This window comes from Drosophila biarmipes, chromosome 3R (genome assembly GCF_025231255.1).
Source record: "Drosophila biarmipes strain raj3 chromosome 3R, RU_DBia_V1.1, whole genome shotgun sequence".
NCBI lineage: Eukaryota > Metazoa > Arthropoda > Insecta > Diptera > Drosophilidae > Drosophila > Drosophila biarmipes.
The window spans coordinates 17,530,095-17,551,961 of record NC_066616.1 but is presented as its reverse complement, the minus strand read 5'-3'; the positions used below and the strand labels follow the sequence as shown (position 1 = coordinate 17,551,961).

Sequence of the window (21,867 nt, the reverse complement as noted above, 5' to 3'; positions counted from 1 at the left end):
CAATGTTCTTGGCTTGCTGGCTGGGTGGAACATGTTTTTGGCAATGTAAATAGTAGAGGGTCATGGCAATGAGCTGGGGAATGCTGAGAGGATATCCCAGGCGCTCCTCGCAGGATGCGTATCCTGTTTTGGCAGTCGACATCGGAGCAGCTTGTGTGCCTGCAGGATATTTCATTTCGACGAGCACAGCTCAGTTCAGCTCAGCTCAGACCGACTTGGTTATGATTCGGTTCGGTTTGGGTTTGGGTTCGGGGTTTGTCTGGCTGTCTGCAGGGGCAAGCACTTGACAAGGCAAAAATGCTGATTTTATTTTGTGCGCCACATTGTCACATGATAATCGGGGCGATATAGGCGATAATGTAAGAGCCTACACGCAGCAACAAGAACATCGAAATGGGTCCAAGAGCCCTTGTAAGCAAGGGCTTAGTAAAAGGAGGAAAGAAAAAAGGTCAGCTTTTCCCTGCCCCCAGGCAGAATTCCCCACACAAGCATAATTAGGAGGAACTACCTGCTGGTGTTAGGGTCTTGAATCCTAAGTCTTCCCGGGAAAAACTGCGCTGCAGAGGTTTAAGGCTGCCTGGCAACACTCATTTGTGCCTCTCCCTTGCGCTGTGAACTCCATTTGCATGTTGTGTCGTCAAATCCTTGTGACCCACTTGCTTAGTTCGCCAAAAGTGGGTAACACTGAGTTAAATCCAAAGGCTGCTGAAAAACAGTAGGAAACCTTGTAACTTTCAATGTATATACAATCGATTTACAGATGATTAAATGCAGTCCATACTTGACAATTCAATTTTTGTTTAGGATTTAAAATGACTTATCGTATTTATACATCAATAGTTCTTTAAAATAATTTAATTCTTATAAATAAAATTTATATTCAAAAAAATTATATCATTGGTTTACACGTAATTACACTTAATACAATGGATTCTTATGTAGTAATATAAATCATCAGAATTGAAAGAGCAAACATTTTAAAATAAATGAAAACATTATAAGTCTATTAGGAAATGCCAGTATCGAAAGTCTGATATGGGAAAACAAAATGTAATCGAGAACAGGTGGTCACTGCAGTTGACACATCGATAAGCAGGTGTTAGCCTCGATGTGTTTAGCCGTTGTTATTCAATTTAATTTTGTCCTGCAAGCTCCGCATCCTGAGAGTGTTTATGTTGGTCTGTGTATGTTGGTTCTTGGGCGAACATTTAATTAAACAAATTGCCAGCAGCAGCACAACGAGTAGCAGCAGCGTTGACAAGTTCAGTAAACAGGAAGGACGAAGGGGCGCTGGTGGCTGAGACTGGGGGATGGGGAAAGGATCAACTTTAGGACACATTCAGAAGTCAAATGCCACAGCTGATGGCGTTGATGAGGCGAGCACACACTAGTGCCACACTAGACCCGCCCACACGGATGTCCTGTGGCAGCAGGACAAGGGGAACTCTATTCTGGAAGGACTCTGTCAGCCGCTTTCGACACTTGCATGGTAATTACTTTCCGCATGCCTTGTTTCGGCCAGACAATCAAAAACTTTGGCCAGGCGAAAACGAGTTTTTCTACAACACCGAAAAAAGCATTTCACACAGAAATAATAATTGCGAAAACTTTCCGGGAAAACATTCTCCGGCTGTCCAGTTGACCGGGTGTTGATTGAATTCCACACAAACTTCGTTGGCCAGATTGAATGAATAAAGTTGCCGGGATTCCATTCTTTCTAAATTTTTAACTGAGCAGTTTGTGTTCTCATTTGAGTGGTTATATTATTCAACACAGCGGGAAAAATGCTCAGCAGCAGAGATGAATATGCATTTTATGGAAATGAAGATGTTCGTTGATGTATGTGCATGCAAAATTCGCATGACGTTTGCAACTCTTTAAAGAAGAACGGAGGAGAACGACTATAAAGCCATAAATATTCCTTAAGCTTATTACTTTGGTCGCACAAATTTATTTAATAATAAAAACTTGTTATAAAGTTCCTTAAATCTGGCAGTGACATTTTTTTAAACACTTGTACAAAACGCCTTATGGGCTTTTGTCAGATGAAAACCACCTCCGAAATAGACTTGCAATACTAGCACCGAGCTCTTCGAAGAATCCTGTAGCCACACTTTTCACAACTGGGGTCAGGATCTTCGCAGCATACTTGCTTTTTCTTCCGCCCTGGATTGGCACTCCATCGACTAATATTTCCTCGGTGTGCGGTTTAATTAACCTGTCCAGTCTATCCCTGTCTTGGGGACTTAAGCTCGGAGACATGCGTCTATATATGTTGAGGAGCTCCTGGATCCTGTTGATTTTGGTATTGTCGTCGTATGAGGACTGCAAAATCTGGGTAACTCTAAGGCTATCAGCTCGGCGCTCTTGTTCACTATAAGCCAAGCACATTGGACCCATCAGAAGCAGGGCAAAACATCTAGGTTAAAGTTTAATTGAAAATAAAAATTTTAGCAAAAAAGGACATTATAGAGACTTACTTACATTGCAGAAATTGGGAAATTCATTTTTATTAAACTTTATTGAACGCTACTCTGAACCAAAGTGACAACATTACAGCCAAGAAGCTGATTATATAGTGACGGATGCAGTAGAAAAATGCTGATTAGGTAATCATTTATACATATATAATCAGTACGATTTCATTTAATAGAACGAGCTTTAAATATAAATGTGATAAGCGAAAGTAAGATTAATAAATGTAATTCCTTGCTGGTTCAGAATAAAACGATGACCCGGTGGAAAATCTTTGAAAGACCCTTACTTAAATGCGCTACATGGAAATTCCATGATGGAATCGCTTGCTTTTTAATCAAATGTTAAAGTCAGATTTATAAAAAAAATATATTTTTTAATTGTCCCCAAATAACATATTATTTGTGAATAATATTTGACATATTAAATTTTATTAAAATTCATAAGATTTGGTGCATTTTGCACCATTTAAACATTTTGGAATTACATTTTTGCATGCATAAAATATATAAAAGAGTGACGATCAGTATTATTGTGATTAACCAGTGAACCATTTGGCAAGGGTGGCGCCGAGCTCTTCAAAGAATCCAGTTGCCACGCCCTTTACAACTGGGGAAAGGACTTTTCCAGCGTATTTGGTCTTCCGTCCGCCTTGACTCGGAACTCCATCGATAAGTATTTCATCCGTATGCTCCTTAATGAGGTTTTCAATTCTTTCCCTTTCCTCAGGCGACAAGATCGGAGTTAAACGCCTAAAGATGTCGAGTAAGTCCTGAGTTCTATTGATCTTGGTATCGTCGTCCTGGGAGGTACGGAGAATTTCAGCGACTTTAAGACTGTCGGCTTCACGTTCCTCATCAGTATAGCCGAAGCACAAAGGACTTATCAGGAGCAGTGCAAAGCACCTAATTAAATGTTCAACAAATTATTAATATATGTTGTAACAATTAACAATTTTGTTATTACTTACATCAGAGACATTGAGAAATTCATTTTGTTATGACTGTTGGGAACGCTGGAGGAAACCGAACTGATAGTCCAGCATCTCAGAAGCTTAATTTATAGCCCAGCGTAGGGTGAAAATGAAAGGGAATACTGCTTAGCTGCTAAGTATAAAATTGCAAACTTGCAAAACAAAGTTAACAGGAATCGTCACTATTGAACAATCAACCAATCATTTGAGTACTTGTATTATACCTAAAAAAAACGAACTGATAAGGCTGAATTTACAAATGCATTTGCTTATAACCCGTAGGTTCCGATGAATTTCTATCATAATTTCCATTTAAATGGAAAATGATAAGCCAGTGAACAGATTAAACGTTTTCCGTTTAAATTTAGCCAACTTATTTCTTAATTAAAAAACAATATTTCTTATACTAAAAAAAAAAAACACTCGTTAATCAATAATGTTGTATGGCCATGAAGTCATGTAACTGGGGGATAATTTATTATCATTTAAGGCAATTCTGTATAAAGGTACTTTGTGGATTATGTCAGTTTTGAAAGTAAACATGTCTAAAATCAGATACCAACTTATTCCAATGGAAGAACAAACGTGCGGCGAAAATAAGCCTAAGAAATTCTTAACAAAATGCGCTTTCTTTTTCATGGGGCTCTTGGTCATGGCATTTTATAACATAAGGTCTTCGGATAATGAAAGTAAAAACAGAATGCTATGTTTTGTGAAAGTGACTGAAACAACAAAAAAATTAAGGTCTAGCCCATTCGAAAAAAAATATGAGAGCTCCACAGAGAAAATTTTAAACATTCAGGAGGGGAAAATTACATTGAAAATTGCTTTCAATGAAGAAGAAGAATCGAAAACTAACAACTCAAATGTATTAGATTCCGAATCTAAAGTGAAATACTTTGTAAACAGCCCTAATTGTCGAATGCCCCATCCGAATATCTTCGCCAATGATATCCTGAAGATCTACAAAAAGCAGCCTTATAAAGTGTGTGATAAAAGTCCCGACATGATCACAGTGAACTTCAACGAGACGGACAGCACCTACAGGCTGCACCAGAACGAGAACTGCACTTGCTGCTTCAGGCAGATTCTTCCATCAGGAGCTACAAAAAAGGCGGACAACAAGTTCAAGTAAGTTCCAAAGGGCATCCAGAACTGGGCACTCAATCAGGATATCCCGCCAGGATTGAAAATTGCATGAAATTCGCTCAGGACTTCTTAGTTCCGACTGACGTGGCTGCCATGATCACCTACTGTCGTCGTCCTCCCTATGATAAATTGTCGCAGAAGGATGCCTTTAGTTTTGTGCATCCTCGAGAAGATTCTCTCGAATACCCTGAAAGTTCTTCTGGAAGAAGGCCCAGCGTTTTGCTCTGGGGCATCGATTCCATGTCTCGAATGACCCTCGAGCTTACAATGCCCCAAATGTACGAGTATTTAAGGGCACAACACTGGTTTGAGCTTCAGGGCTACAATAAGGTATTTAAATGCATCAAATCTGACAAGCTTTTAACACTCTTTTTATAGATGGGCCGCAACACATTTCCAAACCTGCGAAGAAGCAGTGTCGACCTGATAAGCCAGGTGGTATCGACATTTGCCCTCTGATCTGGAAGGACTTCAAGGGCAAGGGCTACACAACAGCCTTCGCCGAGGACTGGTCCTTGCACGCCACATTCAACTGGAAAAAGGTGGGCTTCCTCAGACCCCCGACGGATGTCTATGGCAGACCCCTGATCCTTGCTGCCGAAAAGGTGATACAGAAGTCGCAGTACGAGGAAATTCCTTTCTGCTTGGGTCGCAGACCGGCTGCCGAGTACGTCTACGACCTGGGCGTCCAGTTCTCCAGGGTCAATCGGAACAGCAGTTTCTTTGGTTTGTTCTGGACCAACACCTTCAGCCACAACGACTTCTCCATGCCCTCCGCCATGGATGAGAAGATGGTGGAGTACATGCGAAAGTTGGAGAAACACGGCGTAATGGACAACACCATCATCATCTTCTTCAGCGACCATGGAACCAGAATCGGACCATTGAGGGAATTGGACATAGGTTATGTGGAGGAACGACTACCCTTCATATACATTCATGTACCTCTTTGGATTCGGGAGAAGTATCCAAAATTTGTGCACAACCTTCATTTGAACAGGAATCGTCTCACATCTCCATATGATATATATGCCACACTGAGGCACATCTTGGAGTTGAACACTCCGCTGGAGGATCTTCCTCGGCCCGAGGGCTGTCCCACATGCCACAGCGTTTTCCAGGAGGTGTCCTTGTCCAGGAACTGCTCCCAAGCGGGGATCCCGAGGTACTGGTGCGCTTGCATCCGGTTCACCGATGTATCCAGGACGAATCGCTTGGCCAAGACTATGGCCAATCAGCTAGTCGACGAAATCAATGAGTTTTTGATGAACTCGGGAGAAGCGCAAAGGTGTCACCAACTAAGACTAGATCGAATATCTTCTGTGCGTCGGGATGGGACCTCGAATTTCTATGAAGTCAAGATATATGTCCTGCCCCGAAACGCGTGCTTCGTGGCCGAGGTAGAATGGTATGCCAAGGATCTAAGTATAGCCATTTGGGTGCCCAGCATTAGTCGGGTAGATATTTATGCCAACTTGAAAGCCTGCACGAAGGTGAAGGAGGTCGAAAAGTTTTGCATCTGCTGAGTTGCAGATCTTAACAAAAAGATTTAACTATCTAATTTGCATTGTTTTTAAGTTAAGGTACCCATAAAAATAAAAGTAAATAAACGTTCCTTGAAGTGGTGAATGATATAATAACTATAATAAATATTCATTCATTCAGCTGCTTAAATAAGCAGATGGCTTAACTTTTAAATCAATAATTGTCAGAAAAGAGAATGGGATGTAGCATTTAATGGAATCTTCAAGTTCCCTGTTTTAAATATAAATTTAAACATAACAACGGGATGAGTTCCCAAGCTCTTAACCCACGCGGATAAAAAGTAAGCTAAATGAGGAGCGTCGGACTATTTATTTTAAGTACCGCCAGGGCTAATTGAAACATTTAAAGTCAAACAACTGCGCACAGATACGAACGGATGTGCTGGGAGTATCCCTTGACACTTCTGCCGGATCTGGTGGCAATCGCACTGATAATACATTTTTAATAGACTCTCAACCGTTGTCGGCACTTGCGAGCTGGAATTACGCAATCAGGAGGCAGGCGGACAAGGACGCGCAGCCAGATGTTTTGTGCAGGTACGACAATCGCGATGTGGCTACACAGAAGTGGCTGCTAGCCCGTTTAGAATTTCCACCGACTGTCGGCATGGTGGGCGGGTTTTTGAGAGGCGTTAAGTCGCCGGGAAGGCGATGCGGGGGCGTACAGCGAGTGCTAATTGCCTAAATCTATCCCACATGGCCCACACAAGCTGCCAATTTGTAGGCCGGCTCTTTAATTAGCCGGCTAACAGCCTGTCGCCTAATTAATGAAAGCGGCAACAGCGGCTGCCGTTTCAGAACCAGGCTCAGGTTCAAGTTCAGCCCTCGGAGTTTGTGTCAACAGTATTTGCATAATGCGGCCAAAAGGAAGAGGCATTGCATGTACTTAGGTGTCTGATTCAAGGATCCGCGGGTCGGCGCAGTGCAGTCCTTTGCATTTTTAATCAACAGCCCCTCCCGTGCTGTGGAAAACATCAGAAGCGCGTGGCATGAATAAATTAAGGCGATTTTCGGGCTACACGCATTTCTCCTCCACCAAGATTTATTACAAAACGAAACTCCCGCACTCCAAAGGGGAAAAAAAAGAAAGAAATCTCGAGAGCTGATGATGATGATGATTATGCCCCCCCTTTCGCCCTGCGATTTTCCGATTTCCCAATTTTCGTCTGCCGCCAAAGATTGTTGCATATCAAATGGCGCCTAAGTGCTGGGCGTGCGCCGCCAAACAAATCAAATCAGAATCGAAGCGCGGTGCTTTTCGGCTTTTTACGGCCCCGGCCCCTGCCACTCCATATATTTAAATTCAATTTTATATTAGCGGCACTCACTTTCGCCTTTATTACCAATGGAATGGCTTACAAAGTGGATTTGAGGGGGCGCCCATAAAAGCGGGCCAAAGCGAGAGTATAAGCCAGTAACGAGACGCCTTCGGGCTGAGGATTTGGAGGGGCTTGTTCCCGGGGGCTTCTTCAGCATCTCATCCATTCATTCAGCAAAGGCATCCAAGCAGCTGACATAGTATTAAGTAGCGTCCTTACAAATGTGTTGCATATGCCACTCCCTACTCCAGTGCGTCACTCGTCCTCGCCGTCAGACATGTGACATCATTGCCTGTCGAATGCTCTAAAAACACTAATAGAGTGTCCTTGGTGTGTACCAAAAAATAAAGTGCAGGGCAAATGCGAAAGTGCTCTTACTGAAAGCTGTTCGAGTGGCTTTTTGCGCGCTTTTTAATTGGCAATAGTCTGCTCAGGGCTTAAAAACAGGACCGCTGAAGTTAAAAAGCATTTTAATTACGTGGCATGGTAAAAAAAATATATATTAAATTTGAAGGGTTAAGTTTGATTAAAAGGATTTTATTAAAATTACTACAAACCTTTTTCGAATTCTAATTATACGGAGAAAAGAGCGTTTTTTATGCCAAGCCATGACAAAGTGCTCTTTATTATTTTTCTGGTTTTCCCGAAGTTCTAAGCAAAAAAAAATATAAATATGAAAGAACGAAAAAATGGCATACCAAACCAAATTCTTTGTGTAAAATATGGAGAATTCTATGTGAAACTACACATCAGTAAGTAAAGCCTGGAATTTGCATACATTATTTTATCCTTGGCAGAAAAAATGCATTGCATTCGCCTGACCAACGGCAACAGTTTTCCACTTCGCCATTTTCCCTTTGGTATTTCGCTTTCATCTCTCTTGTTGCTTGCTACTCCTTATAAACAGAGTGGAAAGAGAATGATGACTAACTGCCCCAAAAATGTATTTACATTCATGCACAATGCGAAAATATTTTCGAGGTTCCCTTGACCCTGGAATGCTATGGCTCCGGGCATAACCTTCACATGTGTGTATATCTTACTTTGCATTATTAAAATTATTTAGCCTAAGAGTCGGACATGACGGGCCAACCTTGTCAGCATTTCCATAAGCATTGGGATAATAAAACCAGCCCAAAGGCCAAATTGATGGGGGCCAGACGACTGACAGACAGACGGGGGAGTGAGAGCAAAGGCCAAAAGTCAGATGCCTCTTCGAATTTATCCATCTCGCTTAGTGTCTGCCAAAAAAAGGGAATCAAAGTGCAATCTCATGCTTAAGAAAGTACTGGATTAGAGGAGTCACGAGAGCAAAGACTGCCAGAAGCAGAAAGAAAAACTCTGGACACTGTATTACACCGCGATTCGAAATAATAAAGTGTTTTTAAGTATTCAATGTTTTATAATAATAAAATAATAACTAATAATAATTATGAAACCCAATAAAAAAGTTATTGCAAAGGACTTACAGACTGATACTAAAAGAATTAAAGCAGTTATAAATATAAAGCACAGGCAGTACTAAAAAAAATGTATGAAAATTAAGTGCTTAGATAAATGAAAGAATATTTATTTTCTGAATATAATTTACTTTTATAATTACATTTACCGACCTCTGGAAGTTCCCCTATACTCTTGCGCCCTGACTGATGCTACTAATATGCTGCATACTTTTGGGAGCACCTGCTTGAAAAGTGCTTTCGCCATTTAATTTGAAATAATTACCGCTGAAAGCTAAGAGCCAACTATGCTCCCATCATGTGCGAGTGTGCGGGTGTGCAATTTATAGGTGTGCGTACGTGGGAAAATTTGTTGGCCATGTGCGCGTTATGTTGAAATTAATGAGCCAGACCATTGCTCTACTTCGTTGCGAAGGAAGCCACGGAGCAGAGTGCTGGTGCGAGAGGAACGGCTGCTAGAGCAGAGCGAAAGGGCGACAGGCGGTGATGAAGTCGCACAGACAAAAGCGGAAACAAGCACAACCAGCAGCTTCCGGCCAATGTAAATAAGGCACTAACCGAAAACCCACTGGCAAAGATATGCATGATTACACACACAGGCAGCGACACACGGACACGAACACGGACACAACTGCAGATACAGGAAGAAAGGACATCACAGACATATGAGAGCACACTGAGAACAATTGTGGCATTATTTATCTATCACTTCAGGCTTGCGAGCATTTTAAATGTTGTCTATACTTCCAAATAATTGGAAAGACATATTCTTTCTGCATATCATAGCACACTTTTGAGCACCTAAATAAGATAATTTCTATAAAATTATTTTAATTGCAAATAATATCAAGGAGTACTTTTTATGGGGTAACTTTTAAAATGAACCGTTAATTGGAATATTTCCAAAAGTATTTTAATTGGTTATTTTATGTTTTTTAAAGTCACTAGTAGACGGGAATATTCTGTTTTCTATGCTGCCTGTAAAATTCATCCATTTGGCTTAAAGTTCTTTGCAATAAAGGTATAGGTATCATTTGATATATCCTCTTTGTAGGACACAATACCACTTTGTCAACTTTATACATATGAGTTAAATTTTTTCCAGTGCCGTTGGAGCTGGCGCATCTGACAGAACCAACTCATTTGCCAGGCACCAGAGCTTGATGATATTTGGCGCGACTCGCTACGATTTTCCCGCAACGACAACATTCTGTATTTATGGCCGCACACACATGCATAATGTATTGTGGGTACGAGTATATTAAGCGGCAGCGTCGTTGTTGTGTGTTATTAATGGCCCTTTGCCTTTGTTTGTTAAATTGTTAATACCCCCACATTTACGCGCCTGCACTTCAAGTCGCCATCCGCCATTCGCATGCATTTCCCCATCAGCGCCGCTTTGCATTATCCTTGCACTTTAAGCTCAACGCGGTCAACGGCATAATGAGCCCTCTGTTTTATTTATGCCCCTCTTCCGCTGGCTGCTTCCTTTGTGCCGCGTAATCCTTTTCCTCTTCGGCATGTTAAAGGACCTTTCGAGGGCGGGGCGGCTCCTTGATTAAGAATGGGGTTTCAGCTTTTCGGCACAGCCACCACGCGAAAGGGAAAATTCTGAATGAAAAACGCTTCATGGTGGCTTTTAACATAGCATTGCTACTTAAGCTAAGCCCGAAATAAAAGGTTTATGTATTTATATGTAATTAACTGGGTTATATAAAAAGCTTTATTGAATTTAAATATATTTTAGTAGTTTTAGAGCAATTTAATACTTTTTATCGTAAAAATTGGTTGTCTGTGAAAAGTATTTTAAAAGGTTCCTATGAAAAGTTAAAAATGGTTTGGTTAAGTTTATTATGGAGCATACATAATACCAGCTCCCAAAGTAGTATTATCTCCAAAAAACTTATTGTTTTGCTTATCAAGAAAAATAATTTTTTATTTAAGATCGCAAAAAGTCGAAACATTTTTTTACCCAGTTCCCAATAGATTTTCTTATACATTGTTATTTTAGAACCATATTTTTAAAGATCGGAAGCAATTGAAATACTTCACAGTACTTTTTAATGTAAATTATATTCCATTTAAAATTTATTTTCGTTCTTCAAGTGTTTTGTCTTTGAAATATTCTTGAAATGTATTTACAGACCGAATTTAAGATACTTATTTGAACAACGAACCGTTCGTTCAGATTGCAACTTTGTGGAACCTCAGTTACCACGTTTCAAGTTCCAATTACCACAAAAGCTTATCAAGCACATTGTTGGCAAGCAGTTTTCACCTCGCTGCAGCAGCAGATTACCATGTTTTCCCACCCGGCGACCTTGGGGATGGAAAGCTCCCCTGCCGCCAGGGGTGGCAACCCCTATGGGTCCGCTCTCGCAGCTTCCACTGCGCAGCTGTTGGAACTGTCAGCCGGCTTTTGGATGCTGGCCCACCCACCCCACTGGCGCCCACAAAAACACCCCACCTCGTCGGGCGAATCCGCAACAGGATAAAAGAAGGCAAATCAAACACACGCAGCTCAGTGGATGTCACATCCTCAGAGAAAGCGGTTAAGCGGAATTTCGGAAAAAATCAAAACATCAACCGAGAAAAATCAGAAAACACACAGCGGGCTTGCCGCCAAGTGAAAATGAAAGATATCTGCTAGATACGAAAGTCGGCCGAGTGTCAAGTGATTGATATTGATATAGTTGGGCAATCCAGTGAAACCGGAAGCTGCCATTTCAAGCGATTTCAGGATGCGGTCAAGACGGTTTCTGGTCCTGCCGCTAATGCTGCTGCTGCAATTAACTTTCAACTGCCGAGGAGCTCAATCCCTGCCCGACATCATCAAGATAGGTGAGTAAAGGATGGGAGTTCCCATGAATTAGATGCGCTATATCGGGGGCTCCGGCGAAAAGCAGATGAAAACAAATTCCAGCTCGCATCTTCGTTACGTATCGATTTTTTACACGTCATAATCAAGAACGCCTCTCAGTGTACGAGTTTGTGTATTTGATAGAGGCGGCTGTGTGTACTGGCGCTTTGTTTGTTTGTTTTTATTTCGGGCACCGCGGGGGCGTTGGGAGCCCAAAAATATTTGATATTCAACTAGAATCACGTTCTGTAATTTGTCACCGCAGGTGGGCTCTTCCATCCCGCCGACGACCACCAGGAGCTGGCCTTCCGCCAGGCCGTGGACCGCATCAATGCCGACCGATCCATCCTGCCGCGCTCCAAACTGGTGGCCCAAATCGAGCGCATCTCGCCCTTCGACAGCTTTCACGCCGGAAAAAGGGGTGAGTGCAGTGCAGGCAGGGCACACTGTACTCGTACACTGTACCCCGTACAGGTGTTGACTTGGCCTGGTTTCCCACTGTCCCGTCACCTTTCACCCTGTTGCCTTTGCCCCCTGCTCAGCGTAAACTTCACCTTCACCTGATGCTTTTACCTGCATATTTGATTTGGCCATATGTACACATCTCTTTTTTCCGCATCCTCTTTGAGTTCATCACTTGTCATACTCAAATTGACATCTCTTTGTTTCTATTCTGGCTTGTGCTTGATTTACCCCTTTGTTTGCATTTTGCATTTGATTTGCGATTTATGGTATGCTAATTGCTGCCTGGGGGACAGGGATCTGTTTTACATGCTGAACTCTCAACAAATATGATTTGGCATTTGACGGTCCTTTGAATGGATGCTCTTTTTTACATTTTTTTACACATATTAAGTTACAAATCAAAGCATCAGTACAGTTCACAGAAGATTATAATCTCTTAATAGTTACAATTATGGTAAATGAATTTTTCGAAAATCTTTTGTTGGTTAACAATACTTTCTAGAAATAGACTCACGAAAAATAAATATTTCATATTAAAAAACATTATTAGGAGTCATTTACAAAGTTAAGTCCTAGCATATATTTGACGAGATGCTATTATGTTTCAAATAATCTTTAAAAGTTCGTTAAAGAAACCAATTTCTGCATTAAATGACTAAAACAAAGTAATACTAATTGTAGTTCGCGAACAAAAATATAAAAAAAATTAGATACTATCTATGATAATATTTTTTATCTTAATATATGTTTTTATCAAGCAAAAAGGCTTAAAAAGTTTGCTTTACTAGACTGTATATAAAGAGCAAAACGAACTTCGTTAGGTAATCGGCAAAAATCAAGTTAAGCCCAAAGGTAGCCCCTTTGAAACTCAACCAGATAACTATCCTGATGTGTAAGCCCGGCCAGTCTACCATTTGCAGTTTATTGCGGGTATTTGGGCAGCAGGTGAAACTCCTCTGGCACTTGATAATCGTTAAAAGCTGAAGATGAATCGTAAAGCGGGCCAAGGAACGTGAGCCAACTGTCGAATATTCTGTGATAAATGAGACACAAATGACGCCGAAGTTGGCCCGAGAACAGGGCCAAAGGGAAGAATGCCCTGGCCGGAGCAGAGTAAACCACACTTCAGCACGGCAGTAACGAGCCAACGAGGTAGACAGCATCCCCTGCCCAGGGACAAAGTCCTGGGAGCAGGTTAACCGCATCAGAGAGCCAGGACATCGAAGTGCAGGTGCACATGCACTCACACGTGCTTAGCGCGTTTGATGAGCCAAAAAGGATGCCGACTGACTGAGGGGGCGGTGGCGGTTGAGAGTCCTGCTAAAAGGAAAGGCCAAACGGGCTAAACGAAATTATGTCATACTGAAGTGCATTTTAAATATGCGAACGAGGCTAACTGAACATTACCAGCCGAGAGCCGAAAGCCAAGCACATTACTGCGCTACTTGGGCGCGTTTTTACTTTTTGATCCTTTCAAGTCGCAGCTTCCCCAAGATTATCTCCCCCACAAGCAGATTGGATTGGGACTCGGAATGGGATTCGGTTTGGGAATGGGAACCGAGCACGTTACTTGAAAATCAATTTGCGACTTTTAAGCTCTTTGGGATTTGTGTTTCACTCAATTTGCCATAAGGCAAGAATGTCAAAAGTTGCTCCTTGTGTTGGGGGAACCTCGCAGATATTTTACAGCGGTTGGGTTTGATTTGGCGAAAATTGGGTACGGAGAACTACACACATGAGTTTGTCAAAGAGCAACAAATAACTGGGTGCACATAAACCTCAATTGCACTGTTTGTCTTGCAGTTTGTGGCTTACTGAACATCGGTGTGGCAGCCATTTTTGGGCCACAGTCCTCCCACACGGCCAGCCATGTGCAGAGCATCTGCGACAACATGGAGGTGAGTACTTGGTCTGGTAGTGTCCCCCCTGCATAACCCTTTCGAATACCACACTCTTTCCTAGATTCCCCACTTGGAGAATCGCTGGGACTACCGGCTGAGACGCGAAAGCTGCCTGGTGAATCTTTATCCGCACCCTAATACGCTCTCCAAGGTAGGCAGGTGCAATTGCCTCCCGCAGGCCCCCGTAAAACTGTTTTTACTCGCTCTTAGGCTTACGTGGATATCGTGCGACACTGGGGCTGGAAGACTTTCACCATTATCTACGAGAACAATGACGGCATCGTGCGGCTGCAGGAGCTGCTCAAGGCCCACGGGATGACGCCGTTCCCCATTACTGTGCGCCAGCTAAGCGACAGCGGGGATTACCGGTAAGCCCGGCTAATCGTTTCCACCGACTCCGACTTTTTGGGGAATTAATTCTTATTTGGCCCACATATGCAACTCATTTTTAGAAACCTATTTCCCATAAATGTGTGGCTTTAAAATTTAAGTCTTAACTATCATCTTCTTAAATGGTACTTAAAGATATATGAAATCGTGTTGATTACTTTACCTAAGATCTATCTCTTTGATTAATGCAAAATAGTTTTAGAAATCTTATTTTAGTTGGTTAGCAATCTGCCTAAAAAATCGTTGAGATTTTAAAAGTCTGTTTACTTAAGTTTCGGGAATTTAGTCAACTCATATATTGAATTTAGACGTCTTATTCAATTCAGTGCTCTCTTGCAATTGTTCGAAGGAATACCAATATAAAGTGTGCAAAAATTCTCTAACTATTACTATATACTTATATTTCAACAACATTTTAACTCAAACTTCTTACTCACCCTTGTAGACCCCTGCTGAAGCAGATCAAGAACTCGGCGGAGGCGCACATCGTGCTCGACTGCTCCACGGAGCGCATCCACGAGGTGCTGAAGCAGGCGCAGCAGATCGGCATGATGAGCGACTATCACAGCTACCTGGTGACCTCGCTGGATCTGCACACAGTCAACCTGGACGAGTTCCGGTATGGCGGCACCAACATCACCGGTTTCCGGCTGATCAACGAGAAGATCGTTTCGGACGTGGTGCGCCAGTGGAGCATCGACGAGAAGGGTCTGCTGCGATCCGCCAACCTGACCACCGTGCGCTCCGAAACGGCCCTCATGTACGATGCAGTGCATCTGTTCGCCAAGGCGCTGCACGACCTGGACACCTCCCAGCAAATTGACATCCATCCGATCAGTTGCGATGGGCAGAGCACCTGGCAGCACGGCTTCAGTCTGATCAACTACATGAAGATCGTCGAGATGAAGGGCCTGACCAATGTGATCAAGTTCGATCACCAGGGCTTCCGCACGGACTTTATGCTGGACATTGTGGAGCTGACTCCGGCGGGCATCCGCAAGATCGGCACCTGGAACTCCACGCTGCCGGATGGCATCAACTTCACCCGCACCTTCAGCCAAAAGCAGCAGGAGATCGAGGCCAATCTGAAGAATAAGACATTGGTGGTTACCACTATACTGGTAAGAATATGCTAATTATTATTTTAAAGATACTTAATCTTTGTATTATTTCCAAAGAGTAATCCCTACTGCATGCGCAAGGAGTCGGCCATTCCCCTGAGTGGCAATGATCAGTTTGAGGGCTATGCAGTGGATCTGATCCACGAGATCTCCAAGTCGCTGGGCTTCAACTATAAAATACAACTAGTACCGGATGGCAGCTATGGAAGTCTTAATAAGCTGACGGGGTAGAAATATTATAATATTATTTTTGATATAACAATCTAACATACAACCTTACTTTTCAGCGAATGGAACGGCATGATCCGGGAGTTACTGGAGCAGCGTGCCGACTTGGCCATTGCGGATCTCACCATCACCTTTGAGCGGGAGCAGGCGGTGGACTTCACCACACCCTTTATGAATCTGGGTGTTTCAATACTCTACCGGAAGCCCATCAAGCAGCCGCCCAACTTGTTCTCCTTCCTCTCTCCTCTGTCCCTGGATGTGTGGATCTACATGGCCACTGCCTACTTGGGCGTCTCTGTGCTCCTGTTCATCCTGGCCAAGTTGGTTAAATACTTTCTATGAAGGTCTTCCCATCTAATAATTTACTTCTTAAAGATTCACTCCCTACGAATGGCCTGCTTATACGGACGCCCATGGCGAGAAGGTCGAGAGTCAGTTCACCCTGCTCAATTGCATGTGGTTTGCCATTGGATCGCTGATGCAGCAGGGCTGCGATTTCCTGCCCAAGTAAACTTTTCCTCCAAATTCCTTTGATACCTTCTAATGTATATATTTTTCCAGGGCTTTATCCACCCGCATGGTGGCTGGCATTTGGTGGTTCTTCACCCTGATCATGATATCCTCATACACTGCCAATCTGGCCGCCTTTTTGACTGTCGAGCGGATGGATTCACCCATCGAAAGTGCCGAGGATTTGGCCAAGCAAACGAGAATCAAATATGGTGCCTTGAAGGGCGGCAGTACGGCTGCTTTCTTTAGGGTGAGTTCTGAGATACTTACATTTTTGCTACTACTCTATACAAAAATGTATCTTACAGGACTCAAAGATCTCCACATATCAGCGCATGTGGTCTTTCATGGAGTCAGCTCGTCCCTCGGTCTTCACAGCAAGCAATGGCGAGGGAGTAGAGCGAGTGGCCAAGGGAAAAGGTGGGTCAGCTAATCTCTGAAAGAACTTAACATAACAGTACTACATTTCAGGATCCTATGCCTTTCTGATGGAGTCCACATCCATAGAGTATGTGACCGAGCGCAACTGCGAGCTGACGCAAGTGGGTGGAATGCTGGACACCAAGAGCTATGGCATAGCCACACCGCCCAGTGAGTTTATTAGCCCCTTAGTCCTATTCCCGGCTTACAGATGATCCATTCTCCCCACAGATTCCCCCTATAGAACCGCCATCAACAGCGTGATACTCAAGCTGCAGGAGGAGGGCAAGCTGCACATCCTGAAAACCAAGTGGTGGAAGGAGAAGCGCGGCGGTGGCAAGTGCCGCGTGGAGACCTCCAAGTCCTCATCGGCGGCCAATGAACTGGGACTGGCCAATGTCGGGGGCGTCTTTGTGGTCCTCATGGGCGGCATGGGCGTGGCCTGCGTCATCGCCGTCTGCGAGTTCGTCTGGAAGTCACGCAAGGTCGCCGTGGAGGAGCGCCTAAGTGCGATATTGAATGAATGAGAAAAGTCGTAAACCCGGGACGAATGGGTCTAGGCGACGAACGGGTCTCGGGAGATCAATCGAAAAATGCTAGGAAAGAGGGGAATGTGCAATCCGGTAGAGCATATATCAAGAGCAATAGACGAAATAGCCAATTTTCGACAGCCCAATCAACCATACTCTTTGCCGGATGGATACTCGATAGTTTTGGAATAAGTGACCATGAGTTTGTAGAGTTGAAAACACCGGGGACACCAATAAAAAATTTGCAGACCAGTTTGAAGGCGGAGTGGAACCAGATATTAAAGTAGATTCAATCCACATATGAGAGACATATGCCCCCTGCGGCATATATATACATATATATATATTTATACAGGTTATACTCCCTTTCGTAACTTACTCGTAATAATCATATACATTAACTAAACACTAATGGAACCACAACCACTTGCAACCAAATCGAAATCGAATTGCATTTATATTTGAAGGCATTTTTGGGAATTGACCTATAGGCGTAATTGTAGCTAAATTATATATATAGACATGCATATAACCCAGACGACAAGATCAGCGCATTCTTGACCCTAAGAAGCCGGACACAATTTACACAATCGAAAGCGGATATTTTCAACGGAACTAGCCAGTAGATCTAACCTAAGTGAGTTGTAATTCATAGCTTAGATATATTAGCCCAACTTTCTCCCACGTTCCTCCACACTTCTGTCAGTCCCCCCTAAGATGTAAGATTGTAAAATGTAATTACCACTCATACAGGCAATTCTGACGAACAATTTCATAAAATACTTACAATTAAATAAAACAAGTTAACAAAAAAATGGATATCCTTCGATGAACACCTGCGTCCGATTTGACATCCGATGGGCCGGTCGACGCCTAACCGCAAACCGTCAATCACCAGGCTTTCCACTTTCTCCCCAATCAATTTTTCATGGCTACTGCACACGCGGGCTGCTTTTAATTGGGTCTGGTGTTATCAGCGAGGTAACCTCGTTGCCTAGATGGGATTCGCCTCCTCAGTCGTTGTTTGGATATCCTGGCGATATGGCGTCATCAACCTGCCTTCTGCTCCTTCTTGGACTGCAGCTCTTTATCCTGGTTCCTATCGAGGCCAATGACTTTTCCTCCTTTCTGAGTGCCAATGCTTCGCTGGGTGAGTTTCGGATTTACTAGGATTTTTTGCAACCAACCATAAACATGCATTGCTTATCAAGCCGTTGTTGTGGATCACGAATACATGACCACGCATGGGGAGAACATCATGGCCCACTTCGAGAAGATCCTAAGCGACATAATACGGGAGAACCTGAAGAATGGTGGCATAAATGTGAAGTATTTCAGCTGGAACGCAGTGCGATTGAAGAAAGGTGAGGTTTTTATGTTGTTATAATGGTTAGGGAGATAATCTGATAGACTGAAGATTTCTTGGCCGCCATTACGGTGACGGATTGCGAGAATACTTGGAAGTTTTACAAGAACACTCAGGAGAATTCCATCCTACTGATCGCCATCACAGATTCCGACTGTCCTCGACTTCCTCTCAACCGAGCTCTGATGGTATGGAATACTTTCGATCCCAGATATAATTCTAAAAACATCCTGTATAACTAGATCCCCATAGTTGAGAATGGCGATGAATTCCCTCAAGTCATTCTAGATATCAAAGTTCAGCAGATCCTCAACTGGAAGACAGCTGTGGTTTTTGTGGACCAAACCATATGTGGGTGTTCTTTACTTAAATTTGTTATACCCTTATCTTTTTTATTAAATTATTCATATAATAGTGGATGAAAACTCAATGCTGGTGAAATCAATTGTCCACGAAAGTACCACCAACCACATCACTCCCATTTCCCTGATCCTCTACAAAATCAATGACTCCCTCAGGGGCCAACAGAAGCGAGCTGCCCTTCGCCAAGCTCTGTCCCAGTTCGCTCCCAACAAGCACGAGGAGATCCGCCAGCAGTTCCTAGTGATATCCGCCTTCCACGAGGACATTATCGAAGTAGCCGAAACCTTGAACATGTTCCACGTGGGCAACCAGTGGATGTTCTTTGTGCTGGACAAGAAGCCGCAGAACTTTGACGCCAGCGCAGTGACCATAAATCTGGACGAGGGCGCCAACATAGCCTTCGCCCTTAACGAAACCAAGCCCGACTGCCAGGACACACTAAACTGCACTATCACTGAGGTAAGTCTTGCTTTGGTGACCTCCATTTCCAAGATGACCGTCGAGGAGGAGTCCATATACGGCGAGATCTCCGACGAGGAGTGGGAGTCCATTCGCTTTACCAAACAGGAGAAGCAGGCCGAGATCTTGGAGTACATGAAGGCAAGTATTTTAAGGGAGAAAACACCTTTTAAATGCAACCTATTGCTATTATCGTTGACCAGGAATACCTAAAGGCCAATGCCAAGTGCTCCAGCTGCGCAAGATGGCGCATAGAAACCGCCATAACCTGGGGCAAAAGTCAGGAGCATCGCAAGTTCCGCACAGGTTGGTCTGGGATTCTTTATCCTAAATCACTTCCACTTACAAATTGTAATATCTAAAGATCCCACACGGGATGCCAAGAATCGCAACTTCGAGTTCATCAACATTGGCTACTGGAGTCCCATGCTGGGATTCGTCTGCGAGGAACTGGCCTTCCCGCACATAGAGCACCACTTTCGCAACATCACCTTGGACATTGTGACCGTGCACGTGAGTCTTTGAGCCAGGAATATAATTCTTATTATTGGTTCAAATCGCTCGTAGAACCCTCCTTGGCAAATCCTCACCAAGAACAGCAATGGGGCCATCGTGAAGCATTCGGGCATAGTCATGGAGATCGTCAAGGAGCTCAGTCGTGCCCTTAATTTCAGCTACTACCTTCATGAAGCAGCCTCGTTGAAAGAAGAGTATTTTCTTAGCTCGTCAGCAAACACCAATGAAAGCGTGAGCCTCTCCCTGTTTTTGATTTATATTCCTTCTGACATTCCTTCTCCACAGGATGAGTTGGTTGGCTCGATGACATTTCGAGTTCCCTACCGCGTGGTGGAGATGGTCCAGAACAATCAGTTCTTCATCGCCGCCGTGGCAGCCACCGTGGAGGATCCCGACCAGAAGCCCTTCAACTACACCATTCCCATCAGTGTGCAGAAGTACTCCTTCATCACCCGCAAGCCGGATGAGGTGTCCCGCATTTATCTGTTCACAGCGCCCTTCACCATGGAGACTTGGCTCTGCCTGGTGGGCATCATCCTGCTGACGGCTCCTATGCTGTATGCCATCAATCGTCTGACGCCTCTAAGGGAAATGCAAATTGCTGGATTGTCCACGCTGAAGAGCTGTTTTTGGTACATATTTGGAGCTCTTTTACAACAGGGTAAGCTCTCTGTTAAACAATAATATTGAAAAATATCATTAACAATTAACTGAATGATTAGTTGTGAAGATAAAACCAATCCTGTGCTGATATTCGGTATCCTTCTTTGCAGGCGGCATGTATTTGCCGAAAGCCGACAGTGGCCGCCTGGTGGTGGGCTTCTGGTGGATCGTGGTGATCGTCCTGGTGACCACCTACTGCGGCAACCTGGTGGCCTTCCTCACCTTCCCCAAGTTCCAGCCGGGCGTGGACTACCTCAACCAGCTGGAGCGGCACAAGGATATATCAGAGTACGGCCTGCGAAACGGCACCTTCTTTGAGCGGTATGTGCAGACGAGCTCCCGCGAGGACTTCAAGCACTACATGTCACAGGCCAAGATCTACGGCAATGGCCAGGAGGAGGACATCGAGGCGGTTAAACAGGGGCAGCGTATCAACATCGACTGGCGGATCAACCTACAGCTGATCGTACAACAGCACTTCGAGCGGGACAAGGAGTGCCACTTTGCTCTGGGCAAGGAGAGCTTTGTGGACGAGCAGATTGCCCTGATTGTGCCGGCGCAGAGTGCGTACCTGCACCTGGTGAACCGCCACATCAACAGCATGTTCCGCATGGGCTTCATAGAGCGCTGGCACCAGATGAATCTGCCAAGCTCGAACAAGTGCAGCGGAAAGGGCGCCCAGCGGCAGGTGACCAACCACAAGGTTAACATGGACGACATGCAGGGATGCTTCCTGGTCCTCCTCCTGGGCTTTACAGTGGCCTTTGTAAGCGGCTGCTTTGAGTTGGGCTATCGACGATACCAAGCCAGTCGTAAACGGCGCGAGTTCACTAACTGACCTACGCAGTATGTGGCTTGAACAGTTTGGAGTTCTATACTGGTCATCCAATATTATTTTTAAATGGAGTTTATAAAACTTTATGAAACTCAAAGTAATTCAATTGAGAGTTTTCCCACAAAATACAAATAAAATAGAAGTAGTCTAATAACTTTAAATAAGTTAATTGTAACTAATCTTTCGTTTCTAAACTTGCTGTTTACCCGAACATTATTAAGAAGTACTGTAAACTATAGCTCGAAATAGTTCCTAAAATAAATTCTTTTTCAAAACTGCCGCTTCAAAGAAATTACCTTTAAATCCGAATTTTCCACTCA

General features: G+C 43.7%; 4 protein-coding genes and 1 pseudogene across 4 annotated transcripts; 3 read left to right on the top strand and 2 right to left on the bottom strand.

Annotated features, from left to right (window-relative positions):
• Nucleotides 1–1,928: 1,928 nt before the first annotated feature.
• On the bottom strand, nucleotides 1,929–2,573 carry LOC108031048 (protein Turandot C-like). Its single transcript, XM_017104249.2, has 2 exons — nucleotides 2,485–2,573; nucleotides 1,929–2,419 (listed from the first exon to the last, which is right to left on the bottom strand). Exons 1-2 carry the CDS (start codon nucleotides 2,505–2,507, stop codon nucleotides 2,029–2,031), a joined length of 414 nt encoding a protein of 137 aa, XP_016959738.1. The 5' UTR covers nucleotides 2,508–2,573; the 3' UTR covers nucleotides 1,929–2,028.
• Nucleotides 2,574–2,881: 308 nt separating this feature from the next.
• On the bottom strand, nucleotides 2,882–3,495 carry LOC108031255 (protein Turandot C). Its single transcript, XM_017104494.3, has 2 exons — nucleotides 3,446–3,495; nucleotides 2,882–3,380 (listed from the first exon to the last, which is right to left on the bottom strand). Exons 1-2 carry the CDS (start codon nucleotides 3,466–3,468, stop codon nucleotides 3,014–3,016), a joined length of 390 nt encoding a protein of 129 aa, XP_016959983.1. The 5' UTR covers nucleotides 3,469–3,495; the 3' UTR covers nucleotides 2,882–3,013.
• Nucleotides 3,496–4,048: 553 nt separating this feature from the next.
• On the top strand, nucleotides 4,049–6,218 carry LOC108031047 (uncharacterized; annotated as a pseudogene).
• A 5,184-nt stretch (nucleotides 6,219–11,402) lies between these two features.
• Nucleotides 11,403–18,164, top strand: LOC108031852 (glutamate receptor ionotropic, kainate 2). The gene is made up of 13 exons (XM_017105605.2): nucleotides 11,403–11,761; nucleotides 12,046–12,201; nucleotides 14,049–14,143; nucleotides 14,208–14,297; nucleotides 14,357–14,514; nucleotides 14,982–15,657; nucleotides 15,715–15,884; nucleotides 15,945–16,205; nucleotides 16,261–16,392; nucleotides 16,447–16,645; nucleotides 16,704–16,815; nucleotides 16,867–16,986; nucleotides 17,047–18,164. The coding sequence occupies exons 1-13, from the start codon at nucleotides 11,662–11,664 to the stop codon at nucleotides 17,340–17,342; spliced, it is 2,565 nt and encodes an 854-aa protein (XP_016961094.1). The 5' UTR covers nucleotides 11,403–11,661; the 3' UTR covers nucleotides 17,343–18,164.
• Nucleotides 18,165–18,173: 9 nt separating this feature from the next.
• LOC108031853 (ionotropic receptor 93a) lies at nucleotides 18,174–21,781 on the top strand. The gene is made up of 10 exons (XM_050888406.1): nucleotides 18,174–18,495; nucleotides 18,557–18,709; nucleotides 18,763–18,899; nucleotides 18,954–19,062; nucleotides 19,127–19,674; nucleotides 19,737–19,839; nucleotides 19,898–20,046; nucleotides 20,101–20,280; nucleotides 20,335–20,710; nucleotides 20,823–21,781. Exons 1-10 carry the CDS (start codon nucleotides 18,174–18,176, stop codon nucleotides 21,548–21,550), a joined length of 2,805 nt encoding a protein of 934 aa, XP_050744363.1. The 3' UTR covers nucleotides 21,551–21,781.
• The last annotated feature ends 86 nt before the right edge of the window (nucleotides 21,782–21,867 follow it).